General features: G+C 40.7%; 1 protein-coding gene across 1 annotated transcript in view; it reads left to right on the forward strand.

The window, feature by feature from the left end:
- The first annotated feature begins 14,367 nt into the window (after nt 1–14,367).
- MRPL48 (mitochondrial ribosomal protein L48) overlaps nt 14,368–20,306 on the forward strand; it is a 103,506-nt gene continuing 97,567 nt past the window's right edge. The window contains exon 1 of the mRNA XM_058305929.2: nt 14,368–14,498. Coding sequence (XP_058161912.1) covers nt 14,478–14,498 — 21 coding nt within the window. The 5' untranslated portion in view covers nt 14,368–14,477. The remainder of the gene's footprint in view (nt 14,499–20,306) is intronic.

Consider the following 20,306-nt stretch of genomic DNA (forward strand, 5'->3'; position numbering starts at 1 on the left):
ATATATACACACACACACACACACCACTGTTGGGTATATACCCAGTAAAACTGAATACAAGGACACAAACCGATATATGTACATCAATTCTTATAGCAGCATTGTTCACTATTGCCAAAAGTTGGAATCAACCCAAATGCTCATCAACAGATGAATGGATAAATAAAATGTGGTATATACATACAATGGAATACTACTCAGCTTTAAGAACAAATCACTACAAACACATGTGATAACATGGATGAATCTTGAGAACCTTATGTTGAGTGAAGCAGCCCAGGCATTGAAGGACAAATACTACATGACCTCGATGATATGAAATAATTAAAGCAAGCTGCCTCAGAGAGCTAGAGACTGGATGATAGCCTTAAAGGAATTTGGGGGGTAGAGGAAGGTTGCAAGCTGACACCTACCTGGGTGAAATCTATGATAAGCTGGAGGTAAGTATTTGTACAGGGAAGGGATAAAATGGGGCATAGGGATACCTTTGGGTGGGGCTTTGTGGGCTTGAGAGGGGCTAGGGAGGGAAGGATGGGTAATATGGCCCAAGAAATTGGGAGGAGGGTGGGGAAACATATGAACATAGGAGATTGTCAGGTATGTGGTTGAGAGTATAATGTTGAGAAAATTTTTTCAAAAATATAATAAGGAAGACTACCTGTTTAAGATGCTTAAAGGGGAGAATCTGACACAGGACAGGCTTCTAGGGAGTATGTGAGTGCCCATTTTGTCATAGTGGATTATATCATTGGGTGGAGACCCATACAATGAGAGTGAAGTTATGCCCACATCCTGGGGAGGACTGATATTCTCAAATAGAGGGAATTGTATCTCTTGAGAGAAATGGTGACTCCCAATGCATTAGGGCAGTTGACGTTAAGCACTCATCATTCTTGCAAGTATCTCTGAATAAGGCCCTTCAAGCAATGAAGAGTGATATTTGCTGTGGGCCCTGAAGGGAGAGGGAAAGAGGTATTGAATAGGTGGAATCAGTGTAACTGTGGGGCAATGGAAGTGTTCCACAAGATTATGCAAGGATGGATATAGGATATGTTAAATTACACCAAAAATGTATAGGGGCCTATAGGCTAAAATGTAAATCATAATGTAAAACATAAGATAACTAAAAATTTAGAAAATTGTATAGTCTAAAATATAAACCATAATGTAAACCCAAGTGTAACCTTGTTTCAAAGCTATTGTCTCAATATCTGTACATCAGTTGCAGTAAATATAGTATATGAACATGTAAAATGATTATTGCTGGGGAAGGGACTAAGTGTCTGATGTTGAATATGTGGGAGGACCGTATATTGTATATATGAATTACTGTGGTCTAAAACTTTTGTGAAGAGAAGCTTAATAATTAGAAAAAAAAAGAAAAAGAAAGTACATAGACACTGAGGAAGAGATGGAAGAAGTTACCTTGCCAATGTGCATACAGGGCAAGAGTTATTGCTGTGATGGAGGGCAAAACATCAAAAAACAAAGCTTTTTCATTTTAAAATTTTTGATATCCCAATTTATTTTTACTCCAATTTTTCTAAATTAGTATGTATTCTTTATCTAACCTTTAAACCCATCACTATATTCCATTTTACTATTAATGGAATCTGGCAATATATTGGGCTTCATTTTCAGGGAGGTTTTGGACCACAGAGGGGTTCGATGGTGGTGGGGGAGGAATACTTGTGTGGGGGTTATTGGTAGGGGGGGTGAATGATTGGGAGGGAGTTTTCCAGGGCATATGTGCAGGGCGCATAAAAATATTGGGATATTTTCATAGTGGTTACAGTTGGGAATGACGGCTGGGGGATTGCTGAGTTCCTGGCTGGGGGAGCTCTGTCACATTCCCTAATGGAACAGCAACAATCCCCTGAATGCAAGGGCTAAGACCAATAAGGAAGGATGGTCCAACAATGAGCCCTTGATGCTAATGACTATGCTTGTGAGCCTGTATGCCTGAAATAAGAACTAGGCCTAGAGCTGCAGGGTGTCTAAGAGTTACCTCCTGGGAGCCTCTATGTTGCTCAAATGTGGCCAGTCTCGAAGCCAAACTCAGCATGTAAATGCATTGCCTTCCCCCCAGCATGGGACATGACTCCCGGGGATGAGCCTCCCTGGCACTGAGGGATTACTACCAAGTACCAGCTGATGATGTGGCTGGAGAATGACCTTGAATAAAAGGGTCAACTCAGACCAGCAGAATATGTCAGCCTACATGTAATATCAGGAGTTAAAAATGCTTTTTGACCTTGAATGAGAGGGAGAAATGGAAAGAACAAATGAGTTTATATGGCTATGAGTCTCCAAAAAAGAGCCAGGAGGTCATCAGAGGGGTTGCCCTTATGCACAACTCAACAGAGTCCCAGAGACAGCTAAAGCATATACGACCCCAGGTATTGGTTCTTCTGAGGGCTACAGAGACCCACAGGTTCTATGGTCATGGCAGATGGAATTCAGTGCCATGTCAGTTGGCCCTACTTTGGAGTTTGTGTTCCTGAGTGTGATGGAGTTGGACTCAGATGTGATCTTTGTTTACAAGCCTCTCCTGTCACTTTTACTGGACCTGTGGTTGGCACTGGGGTTTAGTGTATACTCAAGGGACCTGAATCTCTGGACTGTCCAGAGACTGTCCAATCTCTGGATAGCCAGGCCTTGAGCCTCAACAGACTTGCAATTCCTATCCTCTGGTTTATTGGACTTTCCCCAGCCAGCTAACAGGGAGGTGAAGAAGGTTAACCACCACACCAGGGAGCCAAGAGTGCCTACACCTGCAAACAGGAGAACTGCATCCACCATTCAAGTGGAATCTAAGCACCCTCTTGATACAGAGGTGGATGGACATAGCCATCCCAGGGTCCACAAAATGGAGGAGTGGAGTATGGATTGGAATGGACTTGCTGATGCTCTATTCTGGAATTGTTGTGATTAGTGATGGAAGTAAATGTGGCATTGAGGTGGAGAAAGTGGCCATGGTGGCTGCTGGGGGTGGGGAGTGGGAAGAAGAGATGTGATGTGGGGGCATTTTCAGGACTTGGAGTTGTCCTGGGTGGTAATGTGGGGACAGTTACTGGACATTGTGTGTCCTCCCATGGCCCACTGGGTGGACTGGGGGAGAGTGTAAACTTAAATGTGGACCATTGACCATGTGGTGCAGCAGTGCTCAGAGATGTGTTCAACGAGTGCAGTGAGTGTCCCATGATGTTAGAGGAGCTTGTTGTTGTGGGAGGAGTGGGATGAGGGCAGTGCGGGGTATATGGGGAGGGACCTCATTTTTTTTAATGTAACATTAAAAAAATAATAAAGACAAAAAAAAGATAAATGGGGCCTCCCCAAAATTAAATACTTCTGTACCTCAAAGGACTTTGTGAAGAGGGTAGAAAGGAAGCCTCCTCAGTGGGAGAAAATATTTGAAAATCACTCATCTGACAGAGGTTCTATATCTATGATATATAAAGAGATCCTAAACTCAACCATAAAAAGACAAATGGCCCAATTAAAAAATGAGCAAAAGACATTTTTCTAAAGAAGAAATACAGGGAAGTGGATGTGGCTCAAGTGATAGAGCTTCCGCCTACCATATGGGAGGACTTGGGTTCAATCCTGGGGCCTCCAAGTGAAAAAGAAGAAGAAAAAGCATGCCCATGTGGCAAGCCAGTGCCTGCGCAAGTGCCCACGTGGTGAGCCAGTGCCCACATGAGTGCCCACGTGAATGCCTGCTTTGTGAGCCAGTACCCTGTGCAAGTGAGTCATGCAGCAAGATGATGACACATCAGAAGAGAGAGACAAGGAAAGAGTCAAGGTGAAGCGCAGCAGAAACCAGGAACTGAGGTGGCTCAATTGACAGGGAACCTCTCTCCATCACACTTCTCCAGGATGAATCCCAGTGAATCCTAGAGGAGAGAAAATGAGAAGAAAAGACAACAAAGACAGCAAAACAGCAGGGTCTGAGGAGGGGAAGGGGGTGGGGGGAATAAATAAATCCTAAAAAAAAAAAAAGAAGAAGAAGAAATACAAATATTGAAAGAACACATGACAAAATGTTCAACATCACTGGCTATTAGGGAAATGCAAATCAAAGCTACAGTGGGATATCATTTCATATTTAGTAGAATGGCCACTATATAAAAACAACAATAACAGAAAACTACAAGTGTTGGAATGGTTGTGGAGAGAAAGGAACACTTTTCCACTGTTGTTGGGAATGTAGAATGATACAGGCACCATGGAATTTTTCAGCCATTCCTACAGAAATTCGATAGAGATCTACTGTGAGACACGGCAATACCACTTCTAGGTATATACCCAAAAGAATTGAGAGCACACCAAATTGAGACATTTGCACACCAATGTTCATAGCGACATTATTCACAATTTCCAAAAGATGGAAACAACTCAGTTGTCCATCAACTGGTGAATGGATTTTAAAAACTGGTATATACACATGATGGAATGTTATTCATCTGCAAGAAGAAATGAAGTTGTGAATCATCTGACAATGTGGAAGAACATGGAGAAGATTATGTAGACCAAAGCAACCAGGCACAAAGGGACAAATATCGATGATTTTCATATCATTAACTAAATATAATGAGCAAACGCATGGAGTTAATAGCTATAATATAAGTCACCAGAGGATGGAATGTGGTTTGAGAATGGAAAGCTGAGGTAAATTCTGTGCAGAATTGGTAAAAAGTTGTTTGTAAATGTTTGGAAATGAATAGAAGGGGTGAAAACACATCATAGGATTTGTAATTAGTAGTTCTAACATATGGGTATGATAGTGAGTTTTTTTTTCTTTTTTCTTTTGAGTAATGAAAATGCTCTGGTAATGAAATAGTAATGAAGAGATGAATGCACAAATATATACCAAATGCCATTGATTATACACTTTAGATAAATTATATGATTTATGAACAAAATATAATAGGGTGTATATTATCAGCCAAAGGGGTGCTGATGCAAAATACCAGAAATTGGTTGGTTTTTATAAAGGGTATTTATTTGGGGTAGGAGCTTACAGATACCAGGATGTAAAGCATAAGTTACTTCCCTCACCAAAGTCTATTTTCACATGTTGGAGCACGATGGCTCCTGACATCTGTGAGGGTTCTGGATTCCTGGGTTCCTCCCTTCTAGGGTCTTGCTTCTCTCTGCATTCAGGGTTCCTCTCTTCCTGGGGCTTGCTTCTCTTTCCTCTGTGAGCTTATTTCCTGGGGCTCCAGCTTAATGCTTCGGCATCAAACTCCAACGTCAAAACTTCAACATCAAAAACCCTCAGACTCTGTCCTTTGCCATGCCTTTTATCTGTGAGTCCCCACTTGCCAAGGGGTGGGAACTCAATGCCCTAATAATGTGACACAATCAAAGCCCTAATCATAACTTAATCATTCCTGGATACAGACCAGATTACAAACATAATCCAATATCTAATTTTGGAATTCATAACCGTGTCAAACTGCTACAGGTTGACATATTAGTCAGACAAAAGGGGTGCTGATGTAAAGTACCGGAAGTCTGTTCACTTTTGTAAAGGATATTGATTTGGGGTAGAAACTTACAGTCACCAGGCCCTAAAGAGTCCAACTCGAGGTACCATGAGAGGTACTTTCTCACCCAAAGTCATTTGCCATGTGTTGATGCAAGATGGTGGGCAACATGTGCAAGGATCAGCCTTCCTTCTTAAGGCTCTGTGGTCCCAGCTTCTTCAGATCTCAGCTGTAGGCTGGCATAAGTCTCATCTCTCTCCCTGGGGCTAGTTTTTTTCTGGACTCAACTACTAAGTTCTCTTCACAAGGTCCACTGTAGACTATCAGTCTCATCTCTCCTTCCAGGGCCTCTGGTGTCTAATGAGCTGTCTTTCTTTCTCTGTGTTCTGTGTTCCTACTTGCATGTGAGAATCTGTTTTATCAGCCCACCACAGAGCCTGAGAATAATGCTGAGGCACACTCTAATGATGTGGTTGAATCAAAGCCCTAATCTTAAGATAATTTAATCAGACATCTCAGCTGAATCTAATACAATCAAAGGGTTATCATGCCTACAGGAACAGACCAGTTTACAAATATAATCTCTCCTTTTGGAATTCCTAAATAATATCAAACTGCCACAGGTGGGTTGGGGGGAAAATACACTAAATGTAAGATATGGGCTATAGCTAGTAGTAATACTTAGACGATTGTCTTTCGTAGTTTATTACAAATGCTTCCAAACAATGCAAGGTGTTTGTAGTGGGGTGATGTATGGGAGCACTGTATGACATTATGCCTGTTTGTTTTGAAAAGTCACAACTTTTACTATACACTTATGTTTATGTATGTTCATGTATGAATGATATACTTCAATAAAAATTTTTAAATAAAAAAGGAAAGCTTACAGAATGGGAGAAAGTATTTGGAAACCACATATCCGGTAAGGATTTTTTTTTTTTTAGTACCAGGGCTGGGGATTGAACCCAAGACCTCATATGTAGGAAGCTGGTGCTCAGCTACTGAGCCCATCAGTTCCTGAGTTGGTTTTTGTTTGTTTGTTTGCTTTTTTGTTTTTAGGAGGCACCAGAGACCAAACCCAGAGCCCCCACGTGGGAAGCAGGTGCTCAACCACTTGAGCCACATCTATTCCCCCTGATAAAGGTTTTTTTTTTTTTAAAGATTTATTTATTTATCCTCCCCCCTTGTTTTTTGGGCTCACTGTCTACTTTCTGTGTCCATTTGCTGTATGTTCTTCTGTGTCTACTTGCTTTCTTTTTAGGTGGCACCGGGAGCCGGTCCTGGGACCTTCCAGAATGGGAGAGAGGTGGTCAGTCTCTTACGCCAATTCAGCTCCCTGGTCTGCTGTGTCTCTTATTGTCTCTCCTCTGTGCCTTTCTTTGTTGCATCATCTTGCTGCGCCAGCTCTCCACATGGATCAGTTCTGCGTTTGGGCTAGCTCTCCACTTGGGCCAGCTTACCTTCACCAGGAGGCCCCAGGAATTGAACCCTGGACCTCCTATTTGGAGCCCAATTGCTTGAGCCTCATCCACTTCCCTGATAAAGGTTTAATATCTAGAATATATTATTTAAACTCCTGCAATTCAACAACAACAAAAAAGAAAAAATTAGAAATGGACACAGGTTAGAATGGGAATTTCTCCAGAGACTATATACAAATGGCCAATAAGCACATGAAAGCATGTTAAACACATTAGCCATTAGGGAAATGAAAATCAAAATCACAATGAGATACTATTTGACACTGACTAAAATGACTAGTATTGGGAAAAAGATAAAGAAAATAACAGGAAACGGACTTTGGCCCAGTGGTTAGGGCGTCCGTCTACCATATGGGAGGTCCGCGGTTCAAACCCCGGGCCTCCTCGACCCGTGTGGAGCTGGCCATGCGCAGTGCTGATGCGCGCAAGGAGTGCCCTGCCACGCAAGGGTGTCCCCCGCGTGGGGGAGCCCCCACGCGCAAGGAGTGCGCCCGTGAGGAGAGCCGCCCAGCGTGAAAAGAAAGAGCAGCCTGCCCAGGAATGGCGCCGCCCACACTTCCTGTGCCGCTGACGACAACAGAAGCGGACAAAGAAACAAAAGCAGACAAAGAAACAAGACGCAACAAATAGACACCAAGAACAGACAACCAGGGGAGGGGGGGAAATTAAATAAATAAATAAATCTTTAAAAAAAAAAAAAAAAGAAAATAACAAATGTTGGAGAGAATGTGGAGAAATAGGAACACTTGTTCATTGTTGATGGAAATGTAAAATGGTGGAGCTGGAATGGAAAAGTTTGGTGGTTCTTCAGATAGTATAGAATTACAATATGACCCAGCAATCCCACTTCTAGGTATACACCCAAAAGAATTGGAAACAGTTTCTTGAATTGATATTGGAAACAACCCAAATGTCCATCAACAGATGAATGGATAAACAAAATGCAATGGAATAATATTCAGCTGTAAAAAGGAATGAAGTTCATGTTGAGCAAAATAAGCCAGACACAAAAAGGACAAATATTATTTGAGCTCACTGATATGAACTAATTAGAATATGCCAATTCACAGAGTCAGAAACTAGAATATGATTCACCAGGGGCTGGGGCGGGAGTTAAGGGAAGGGGAATAAATGCTTAATGAGTACAGAGCTTCTTCTTTGGGGAAATGGAAATGTTTTGGTAATGAATAGTAGCACAGCATTGTAATTAACACCACTGAATTGTATATTTGAAGGTGGTTAAAATGGAAAATTTTAGGTTGCATATATGTGACCCAGAATAAAATTAAAAAAAGAAAAACAGTACTACTAAGAGCTGTGGAAGACAAAAAGTGAACCCTAATGTAAACTAGAGTATGGTTAATAGTATAATTACAATACTGCTTCATCAATTGTAATAAAGGTACCACACTAATACAAAAGATTAATAATAGGAAAAGATGGGTGTGTGAGGAGGGCAATGGGAACTCTGTATTTTCTGCAAACCTACTTCTTTAATTAAAAAATGAGAAAAAGAATAAAAAACATACAGACACAGTGGTAAAGACAAGTAAAAACTATGGCAGATATAATTAGTTATTTATACTCAAGATGATAGAAAACATTAATTTTGTTAAAAAGGAAATTAAAAGTAAAAATTTGAATATTTATATTTAGCTGTATTGTAAAATAAAGTAGACTTGTGAGTTATAATCATACTTGGAAAAAAGTGCAACCAGCTTTGCATCTTCCAAAGATGCTGTGAAAATGATGACCTTCTTCTACATTTAGATCAACAATCATATAAAGTTTGCAAAAGCAATCACATAAAGTTAGATTCTGTCTGACATGAGCTTTAACAGATTGGGATTTTAAATAAGTTTCTTTTATCAATAACAAACTGCATTTTGCACATAAAATTCTTACTTTGAAGGGGCTCTTGTGGATGGCATTTCAATTACAGAGTATATTATCATAGTTTTATGAATAGGATTCATCTCCAGGACTTTGGATTTCTAACAGAAAAATCCAAAAATTGAGAAGAGTTTGAAATCAAACTGTCCAAAAGTCATCAAGGCATATATAAAGCAGCAATATATTTAAATTAGAAGGCCTAAAAGAAAGAGAAAGGGAAATCAGTTTTGGGGGGTCAGTTATGAGCTCTAGGGCAGATTAAAAATAAACTCTGAATGTAGACTATTCCACCCACCATAACAGATTAAAAAACAAAAATTAATGAGGAAGCAAACTCAGAAAGAAAAAAAAACTTATACCTTAGTCTTCTGGCTGGCCTCCCTGGCTTCATCCTCTACTCCACCACTCAATTCCTTGCTAGCTGCTGACTGGTCAAATCCTCCCCAAAAATTTCCCCTGGAATTTAAATATTTAAATATTTGACTCTACCCTGTCTCTACAGTCTCCTTTCTCACAAGTTTTCTCTCTATATTTACATTTCTGCCAAACCTGAAGTCACCAAAATATTCACCACACTCTCACTCTTTTAAGACCTCATAGTGAGTGTCAGAGGCAGGATGGGATCTGAGTTCTGTCTGGCTCCAAAGCCTGTAGTCTATGCATGTTCTCCCACCCCTGTGCCATGTTCGCAAATGTGACATTGTTGAGATAGGTTCTAGAGGGGTGAAAAAGGAGAATGAAGAGCAAGCTTTCAGTTCAGTTCAGCAGATGAACATTAACCTGGGCCAGATGCTGGTGATACAAAGATGAACAAGGTACATCTTTGATCTGGGGAGTTCAGTCTGTAGAAGAATGAATCAAGAAGGCAAGATCCTTGGAATCTGGATGGTGGTTTGTGCTGAGCTGTCTTGATTTTTCCAAAGCGGTCTTATTTTTAGATGCTGGAGACAAAATAAGCCATCAAATCTACAGAATGATGTACATGCAAGTATTTCTGGTCACTTCTGTATGGAAGGGATGTGAAGCAGAGTAAGCTTACATTCTTTTATAACATATGACATCATCGGCAGAGCATGTCAACAATAATATCCATCCCAATATAGTCACAGATATCTCTATTGTATTTTTTTTAAGATCTATTTTTTATTTATTTCTCTCCCCTTCGCCACCTGCCAGTTGTCTGCTCTCTGTGTCCTTTTGCTGTGAGCTCTTCTGTGTCCGCTTATGTTCTTGTCAGTGGCACTGGGAATCTGTGTCTCTTTTTGTAGCGTCATCTTGCTGCGTCAGCTCTCCATGTTTGCTGCACCACTCGTGGGCAGGCTGCACTTTTTTCACAAGGGGTGGCTCTCCTTACAAGGCGCACTTCTTACGCATGGGGCTCCCCTACGTGGGGGACACCCCTGGGTGACACAGCACTCTTTGCGTGCATCAGCACTGCGCATGGGCCAGCTCCACACAGGTCAGGAGGCCCTGGGTTTGAACCCTGGACCTCCCATGTGGTAGGTAGATGCTCTATCCATTGAGCCAAATCTGCTTCTCTCTATTGTATTTTAAATTCCATGTATACCAATTTCATCTTCCTTTTGGGTTCTTCATTCATAACCTTTTTTTTTTTTTTAAATAATTTAACTTTCTTTCTTTCTTTCTTTTTTTTTTTTTTTAAAGATTTATTTATTTATTTAATTCCCCCCCTCCCCTGGTTGTCTGTTCTTGGTGTCTATTTGCTGCGTCTTGTTTCTTTGTCCGCTTCTGTTGTCGTCAGCGGCACAGGAAGTGTGGGCGGCGCCATTCCTGGGCAGGCTGCACTTTCTTTTCACGCTGGGCTGCTTTCCTCACGGGTGCACTCCTTTTGCGTGGGGCTCCCCCACGCGGGGGACACCCTTGCGTGGCACGGCACTCCTTGCGTGCATCAGCCCTGTGCATGGGCCAGCTCCACACGGGTCAAGGAGGCCCGGGGTTTGAACCGCGGACCTCCCATATGGTAGACGGACGCCCTAACCACTGGGCCAAAGTCCTTTAGAGCACTTTAGTTGTTTTGGGAATCCTTGTACCTTTATACAAAGAATTTTCTGTCCATTTCTTCCTTCTTCTCTTCTTCCTCCTTCCCCCTCTCCTCCTCCCAGAATGGATGAACACAAAGATGGATTCTTATCTTACGAGATTGCTTTTATGTTGCCTAGATTAGGAAAGAAAATCTCTGGCCTAGCCAACTTGCTTTTTTGGAAACCTATAATTGCAGTCCTATGGCACAAAAGGAACATAGGCACTGTAACCAGACTGCTCACCACTTACAGTATGACCTAATGTTAACTAGTGAAACTTTTCACACTTTGTTCTTCATTTAAGAAACAGTGCGGTGACCCTCAGCTTCCCAGGGTTACTAGGAGAACTGAATGAACTCATATACCTGAAAAGACCTGACCTGGCACGTACGAAGCACTTGACTGATGTTTGCTTATTTTATTTCCTATATAAAAATTCACTTCTAACATTCCAATAGCTTTCAGATATGTGGGCAATCACTAGTCACTGTTGTGGAGGAGGCATGTCAAACTTATCTCTTCAAACAGTCTCTTAGGACTTCTCAGGAGAAGGGCTACATTTGGGGGGAGACAGATTTTACCTGCATAGCCTTTTGCAGCCCCTTGGAATTTCATCATTGGAAGGACTGATATAGGATTAGGATAAAGGATCTTGGCAGGGTTTGTGATGATAAAGCAAACTCCCTATCATTAATCCCTGTTAATAGTTATCAGTTTCTACACCTTTTCCTTGCCAAGAGCAATAGCAATTATAATAACAGCTGTAGCAGCAGCTACAGTAACAGCAACAATAAAAATACCTGCACATTTTAAAAATTTCACTCATTTTGACTTTATTTGCCCATGTACTCCCTTTGCACAGAGAGCTTATGTGTATATTTCTGCAGAAGGAATTCCACATTGCTTTATAATTGCCTGTTTATGACTTTGCCTCTCCACTAATCTCTAAGAGCCACTTAAGGACAGGGACCATATTATATTCATCTGTGTTCCCAGAGTTCAACCAAGGGACTGGCACAAATTAGTGCTAAGTAAATGGTTGGTGTATAAAGTAAGTAAATAAATGTTTATGGTGTTATTATCTCATGTGAGAAGGTATCAGGGAGAAAAACACTTTACAGTAATAAACTGAGTTTGAAACTCAGCTGTTTCAGTCATTCCATCGCAGACAAGCCCTTTATTCCTCAATGTCCTTATCTTTAAAATCAAGTGATGATTCCTCACTAACAGTTATTGTGAGGAATAAATTAAATGATTCAATGAGTATAATGCGTTGCACATAGTGGCCACTCAATAATAGGTAGTTATTATCAATTATTATAAAGCAATTGAAAGTCAGAAAGTTTCACTTTTTAAAACAAATCAATTTTATTGATACATATTAATAAATCATACAATTCAAACAAAGCATACAATCAATGGTATTTGTGTAATCATGTAGTTGTGCATTCATCACTTCAATTATTATTTGTACCATTTTCCTTATTAGAATAAAAGACAAACAAAACTCACCACCCCTCAATCTCTCTCTGCTTCCCCTCCTGTACATAGCTGCTATTCTGTTTCCACCTCTCTAGTTTGTGTTTATATTTTGTAAAAAGTCTTATATATGCAATTTTATCCATATTCATATTTAACTTGAGAATTCGCTGTTATACAGTACCGTGCTACATTTTTGGGCTTTCCTTCTAGTAATATATATGTCCTTAGACTTTCCCAGAAAGGATCACTTTTTTTTCTCACAGTATGGACATTTTTTATTTTAATAAGCTTCTTCTTTCCAAATTGTTTGGAAAGCCTACATTGAATTTTAAATTCTGTTTATTGTGGAAAAATACCTAAAGCTTTATTTCTATAATTATCATTTAGCCTATTTTTCTTCCCATTTATTTATTTATTTTTAATTTGATTAATTTTTTTAATTTTAATTTTTTAAAGATTTATTTATTTATTTATCTCCCCTCTCCCCCACCCCGGTTGTCTGCTCTCTGTGTCTATTTGCTGCGTCTTGTTTCTTTGTCTGCTTCTGTTGTTGTCAGCGGCATGGGAATCTGTGTTTCTTTTTGTTGCGTCATCTTGTTGTGTCAATTCTCCGCGTGTGTGTGCAGCACCATTCCTGGGCAGGCTGCATTTTCTTTCGTGCTGGGCGGCTCTCCTTACGGGGTGCACTCCTTGCGCGTGGGGCTCCCCCTCATGGGGACACCCCTGGGTGCCAGGGCACTCCTTGCGCGCATCAGCACTGCACATGGGCCAGCTCTACATGGGTCAAGGAGGCCTGGGGTTTGAACCGCGGACCTCCCATGTGGTAGATGGACGCCCTAACCACTGGGCCAAGTCCGTTTCCCAATTTTTAATTTTTTATATCAGTTGCAATTTACTCATTTTATATAACTACAATTACATTAAATCTGCTTTAGTCAGCAGTTACAGTCCCTCATTTCTGTTCATTCCTCATCTTTTTTTTTTTTTGTCTTTATTTAATTCAAGCCTCAACAGACTTGCAACCCCTACACTCTGGTTTATTGGACTTACCCCACTCAGCTAACATGGAGGTGAAAAAGGTCAACCACCACACCAGGGAGCCAAAAGTGCCTACAACTGAAAGCAGGAGAATTGCATCCAGCATCCATGTGAAATCTAAGCCCCCTCTTGATATAGACGTGGAGTGGACAAAACCATTCTAAGGTCCACAGGATGGAGGAATAGAGTATGGATTAGAGTGGACTTACTGATATTCTATTCATGAACTATTGTGATTAATAATTGAAGAAAATGTGGCATTGGTGTGGAGAAAGTGGCCATGGTGGCTGCTGGGGGTAGGGAGTGGGAGGAAAAGATGTGATGTGGGGCATTTTTGGGGAGTGGAGTTGTCCCGGCTGGTGCTGCAGGGACAGTTACCAGACATTGTATGTTCTCCCACGGCCCACTGGGTAGACTATGGGAGAGTGTGGGCTATAAGGTGGACCATTGACCATGAGGTGCAGCGGTGCTCAGCGATGTATCCACCAAATGCAATGAATGTCTCATGATGATGGAGGAGGTTGTTGTTATGGGGGGAGGAGTGGGGTGAGGGGGATGGGCGATATATGGGGACCTCGTATTTTTTGAATGTAACATTAAAAAAATAAAGAAAGGATCACTTTTGATCAGTCATCTTAAGTCGAGATTAGAACTCAAATCTCCATATCCTGTGCGAGCCACTGTTTAGTCCTTGAGGAATTCACAATCAAATATCGAAAAGATGTAACAACTGTCGCATAAGTAGTATGATAAATGAAATAGATTTGTATTCAAACTATTGGGGTAACACAGGGACGGCAATTAATTCTGCCTGGAGAAATAGTAATTGAACCGGGAGCTTGATTTATGTGGGAGAAGAGTCAGGGGGGATTTCCAAGGGCTGAGTAGCCGGAACCAAGGTGCTGAGGGAATTGAGTGAAGCCCGTCCGATACTGTGAACGGACCTGATCGAGGCTGCTCCGTCACTGGTTCCAGCTGTGAGGCACCCAGGGGTCGCGGTGCTCAGGCGGATCTTCGGCTTGCAAAATTACAGGTTGCAGCCTCAAAGGATGAGCGGTGCCTTGGGAAAGGTAATGAAGGTTACATGCATGCGGGGCAGGAGGAGAGCTGGGAGGTTTGGGTGCCGGTATCTCCGCCTCCTCTGGCATCCGGGTATGAGGCACTGGGAGAACAAGGCTCTTCCCGGCAGCCCTTGCGGAACCTCGCGGTCTGAAGGGTTGTTCCGTCCGGGGTTTAGTAGGCTGCGCTGATCCCCGCCACGCCACTTACTGTCGCCACGCTGGCCACCTGGGGGCTTGGAGGGAGTAGTCACCCAGTGGGCGACTTTAGAATCGGGTCTCGATAAATTGTATGACCTTGGGCAGATCATTTTTTGTGTGTATTAACTCATCAACTGCCAGGCATTTTTCTTAGAATACTATTTTTACTTGTTGAACTGTTTGGAATGTGAGGCTGTTAGGCGAAGAGGTAGTAAGTTACATATTTACTTCCAGAACCCTATTTAATCTCAGTAAAACCGTATGCTTCACCATAAATGCATTCTTTTTGCCTTCCCCATCCTCTTTATTTAATAGGTTTAACAGACTTTAATTGTACTCTTCAGTTATATCATGCTGCTTAAGTTAAAGGCTCATTTTAGTTATTTACCTAATATTTTTACCAGGAGTTAATTGGTAGACTCTATCCATAAAGCATAAATTAGCGTGCTGCTCATTTATCTGCTGACATTGGGTCAGTAGCCCCTGAATGTCTCTTTAAGTTTTAAATTCCCAGAGAACCCAATCCTCACTTCATCTGTTATGAAACAATTTAGTGTTGTTTACCTTAGTCAATTTGTGAGAATTTGGCCAGAGCTGGTGCAAGGGTAATAGGAAAAAAAATTGAGTAAGTTTAATAATTTTACTGTTTTAGATGGTCAGATTGGTGCCTCAACTCTCCTGCTTATTTGCTTTGGTTTCTGAGGAATGCTGGAAAAGAGAGACCATTTATCAAGAAATTCTGTGTCTAATCTTTCCAACTCCAGGAGAGTGCATGGAAATCTGTCATTAGGCCATTACTTAAAGATAAGAAGGAATGCAGGACCTTTCCAAGTGTGATGCTACTGTTCCCTTCCAGATTTCTTTGTTACTGACTTTGCACTCTTATTTTGCCTTTCTACTTGAGCCAGCTAGTCTCCTCATTATTACCCAAATGCTGAATTACTTTTCTGATCCTAGATCTTATTGTTCCTTCTCACTTGGAGTGCCTTTCCATTATCATTATCTGTCCAAAATGCCCCATTGTTCAAGGCCCAGCTCAGGTCTCATCTTTTCCAAAAAAAAAAAAAAAAAAAAAGAAATTTCGAAAAGGAGACAACTCAACAAGTTATAGAAATATTACACCTAACATGTTCATTCCAGGTACTTTTATATCATCTAATTCCAACTACTAACTCAATTTTTCCTCTAGTGTTAAAAAAGATATAAAGATGAACACAGGTTAATTAAATGACATAATCAGGGTCTCCTTACTAATGAAAAAAAAGGAAAAGAGAAAAAAATGCTTAATCATATTCCTGTCTCACAAAATCAAACCCCATATTCTTTTTTTTTTACCTTAAGCATTAATATAGTACCAACTTTGTTTTTGCTAAAAACATTACAAAGTTGGTGTTAACTATAATCTAGTTATTACATTAGTTGTATTTATCCCATGTGTTACCACATACCATAAAATATTTCTGACTGCTCTGGCTCAAATGCCTGCTCATATTCTGAACTCCTAGCTGATATTATCTTTTGGCACCTAATCATATGCAGTCATGTGACCATCCTTGTCACAGACCGTATTAACGTGTTAGTTAATACTTCACATGTATAAGAAAGGCCGTGGAATTTGTGTCAGACCTGGGTTCTATCCCTTACTAGCCATGTGATCTTGAAAAGGTCATATAACTTTTATGAGCTTTAGGTAATGCAATGATGATGCCCACCATATGGAATTGTTGTAAAAATTACAGAAGATAATCTAAGTAAAAGCACTTTATAAGCTGTGGAGGACTATATAAGTAAAAATATTGATATTATCCTATAGGTAATAAACTGCTTTCATTCAATGTCAATATTTTGAGATAATGCTGGCAGACACTACAGATGAAGAAGTGGAAGCTCCTGGCAAAAGTTTTGGTACATAATAGGCTCTCAGATGTTCAATAGGATGAATGAATGGATACCTTGCTTATAGGTCACACAGACTTCAACTGTGGGTACTAAGACTGGAACCTAGATTTTTCTACCCCTCCTAAAATCCCACTGTCTTTCCTTTTTTTAAAAAAAACAAAAACCCTTTTAATTTTGAAATGCTTTCAAACATAGGATAGTTACAAAAATAATACAACCCCCGTATAGAGAACTCTAGAATACCCCTACACCCCCAGATACAGATCAGGATCCACCAATTTTAACATTTGCCACATTTACCGTATCATTCTATCTATCCATCTATCTATCAATTCATTTTCTGAACTCTTGAATGTAGGTTGTATATATCATGTTCCTTGAACATTTAGTACTGCCGTGTGCATTTCCAAAGAACAAGGGTTTTCACTTATGTAACCACCTTAAGTGCAGTATCAAGTTCAAGAAACTTGATATTGATATAAAACTTAGTCTATATTCCAATTTTTTCTTATGTCCCAATAATGTCCTTTTCGGCCTTTTCTCCTCCTTTGCTAGATCCCGTCATGTATTTGTTATTGCCTCGTTATTCTTTTCTTTTTTTAATTGTGAAAACCTATAAACAACATAGTCTTAACTATCTCAACCACTCCTAAGCATACCATTCAGTGGATTTAATCACATTACCAATATTGCAGCACCCTCACCCTTACCACTTTCTATTATTAAAATTTTCCCTTTACTCCAAAGAGAAATCCTAATGTGCTCCCCTTCAGGGCTTATCCATACAATGAGTTCCAGGCCGGAGAGTAGGGGCCTCCCTGATCCTTGCATCTTGTTTTAGGCATGCATGTTTGGCCCTAGAAATTCTTCTGTTTACACTGATACAAATGTCCCCTCTTCCATAGAAAACTGTTTTCTCACTGTCCCAGGCACTGCAGTGTATGTGCTACAGCCAGAAATCCTTTGCCTAGGCAGTACAACTTGACTGTTCTTAGCCAGTGTTCTGTAGGAGTTTTTGGTGAGGTGTCTCCTACACACAGGGCAAGTTCTGAGATGACAAGTTCCTTAGGCCACCACCAGGCAGATTGGACCAGACATACATGCTTCCAGTATGTACACAGGGGTTACTCTGCTCCCTCTGGAACTGGGACCAGAGATTCTCATTGGGAGTATGGCTGCTCTGTGCCAAGCCAGTGAATGGTGAGGGAAGGATCAGCTGAGGTGCCAGGAGAACCTACTTTTTTAAAGTAACCTTTTTTTCAATTTGGCACTCACCCTGTTCCTGCAGTCCTTTAATTGTTTTCTGAAGCTTTGGGAAAGATGTTTTGGCCTGTTCTTGCTAGTTGTTTAAAGTTTCTGTGAGTGGATGGAGCCCTGAAGTGTCTCATTCTGTCATCTTGATGGGGGCTGGGCGCTGCTACTCCTTTTTGGAGTATTTCACAGGTCCCGAATTTGGTAATCTGGTTTTCCTCCATTGTGAAATGAGGAATGAAAACTTCGCTAACCTCCCAAATTGTCAGTCGTCCTGTTCTTTGTGACCCACATAGCCCATTATACTGATCTCACTTTGCAATGTAATAATTGGCACATCTACTTTCCTCATTGCAAAGAATCAACTGTATTTTCTTTTTTTTCCCCAAGATTAATTTATTTTATTACCCCCCCCACCCCAGTTGTCTGTTCTCTCTGTGTCCGTGTGTTGCATGTTCTTCCTTGTCCACTTCTGTTGTTGTCAGCAGCACGGGAATCTGTGTTTCTTTTTGTTGTGTCATCTTGTGTGTCAGCTCTCCTTGTGTGTGGCGCCATTCCTGGGCAGGCTGAACTTTCTTTCGCGCTGGGCGGCTCTCCTTACGGGGCGCACTCCTTGCGCGTGGGGCTCTCCTACATGGGGACACCCCTGCATGGCAGGGCACTCCTTGCGCACATCAGCACTGCGCGTGGGCCAGCTCCACATGGGTCAAGGAGGCCTGGGGTTTGAACCATGGACCTCCCATGTAGTAGACGGATGCCCTAACCACTGGGCCAAGTCTGCTTCCCTGTATTTTCTTAAAGTGCATATGTACCTAGACATAGAATACTTAGCCTAAAGTGGTACCTGACAAACTTTGCATGAAAAAGTGAGTGCATAAATGTTGACACTACATGGTAAGTACAGGGTAGAGCTGAGACCAGGCCTTATGACTCCTAGCTCATTCCTCTTGGTACCCTAAAAAGTTTGGGTGAGAAGCCCAGCTTTGTTGGCATAAAATTGAGTAGAATCATATACCTCACTGGGTCAACAGAAGAGCAGGGGGTGGATCTGTGTAAGACACTAATGCAGATGCTCATTAGACCCCAGAAAAGGTAGTGATTGGTAGAGATAGTAGGATGGTGTGTGGGGAAGTCAGAATGCACCAGGGAATGGGTAATGACTCACCTTCTGAGTCACTCTTCCCAAAAGATGGATGGCCCTGGAATGTCAAGCTTAGGTCTAAATATCACTTACCCTGAGACTTAATAGACACATCAACCAAATGCAATGTGTGGGCTTTGAATTCTGATCCAAACAAACTATAAAAAGACATTTTGAGAAAGGAAATTTAAATATAGATATTAGATTATATTAATAAATGTAACTTGAGGGATATGAAAATGGCATGGTAGAAAAAAGAAATGTTGCTATCTTTTAAAGGGAAACAAAATAGATGAAGCAAAAATGGCTAAATGTTAACTCAAGTTATATCCAGGTAATAGGAGTATGAATTTTCAATATATTATTCTATTTTTCTGTACATTTAAAATTTTCCATGATAAAAGTATAAAAAGAATCAGAAAAAAAATCACTTACCCTAATATTACCACTTTTTTTTTCTTAGGGGAGGGGTAGTGATCCAAATGTATGCCAGGGTGTGTCTGATATATGAGCCCAGAGGAAGCAGCACCAGGGACCGATGGCAGAGATAAGGTTGTTTTCAGGTAAAAACATTGAAGACTAAAGAGGAGCAGGATTCATATAAACATAACAGTGAGGACTAAAGCAAATAACAAGCCAATAAACATGAACTAGGAGGACACAAATCTCACAGTGACAGGAAGGGCAGGGAATCCCAAACGCAAGGAAAATAGTTAAGAAGTTGGCCATTTTCTGGTCAATAGTAGACCAGAAACTGGAGGACAGAGACATTTTTCTATTTTGTTCGTGGTTTTATCTTCAGCATCTGTTACACAAAGTATTCTATACATATTGTTTAATAAATGAGGAGCTAAGCAATCTCCTCACTATTATCATCAGTTTCCAGTTTGACCATAACAACGTGCTTTGCACTTCCTAAACCCTGTTCATGTATTATCTAATTTAATTATGTCACCAATTCTGTGTGGTAGATATTTTTGTAACATCTTTAGAGATAAAGAAGTGTGGTTCAGAGGGATTCCTTAATTTAATCAGCAAATATTTATTGAGTACTTGCTTGGCTGTGCAGCCTCTTGTTTTCATGGGGCTTATATTCCTAGCAAAAAAGACAGCTGGTAAACTGTAACTACTAATTAAGTATGATAAATTCCTCAAAGGAAAGATTCAGGGTACTATGGTAGTGTAAAATAAGAGGACCTACGCAAGTCTGAGTAGTCAGAAAGTTTTTTTTGGCAAGTTATATGACTAAAACTTGAAGAATGAGTAAGATTCAGACAGGGAAAGAATATTTCATGCAAAGAGAAGAGTGTGCAAAGGCCCTGAAATCA

Source organism: Dasypus novemcinctus, chromosome 10, assembly GCF_030445035.2.
Source record: "Dasypus novemcinctus isolate mDasNov1 chromosome 10, mDasNov1.1.hap2, whole genome shotgun sequence".
NCBI lineage: Eukaryota > Metazoa > Chordata > Mammalia > Cingulata > Dasypodidae > Dasypus > Dasypus novemcinctus.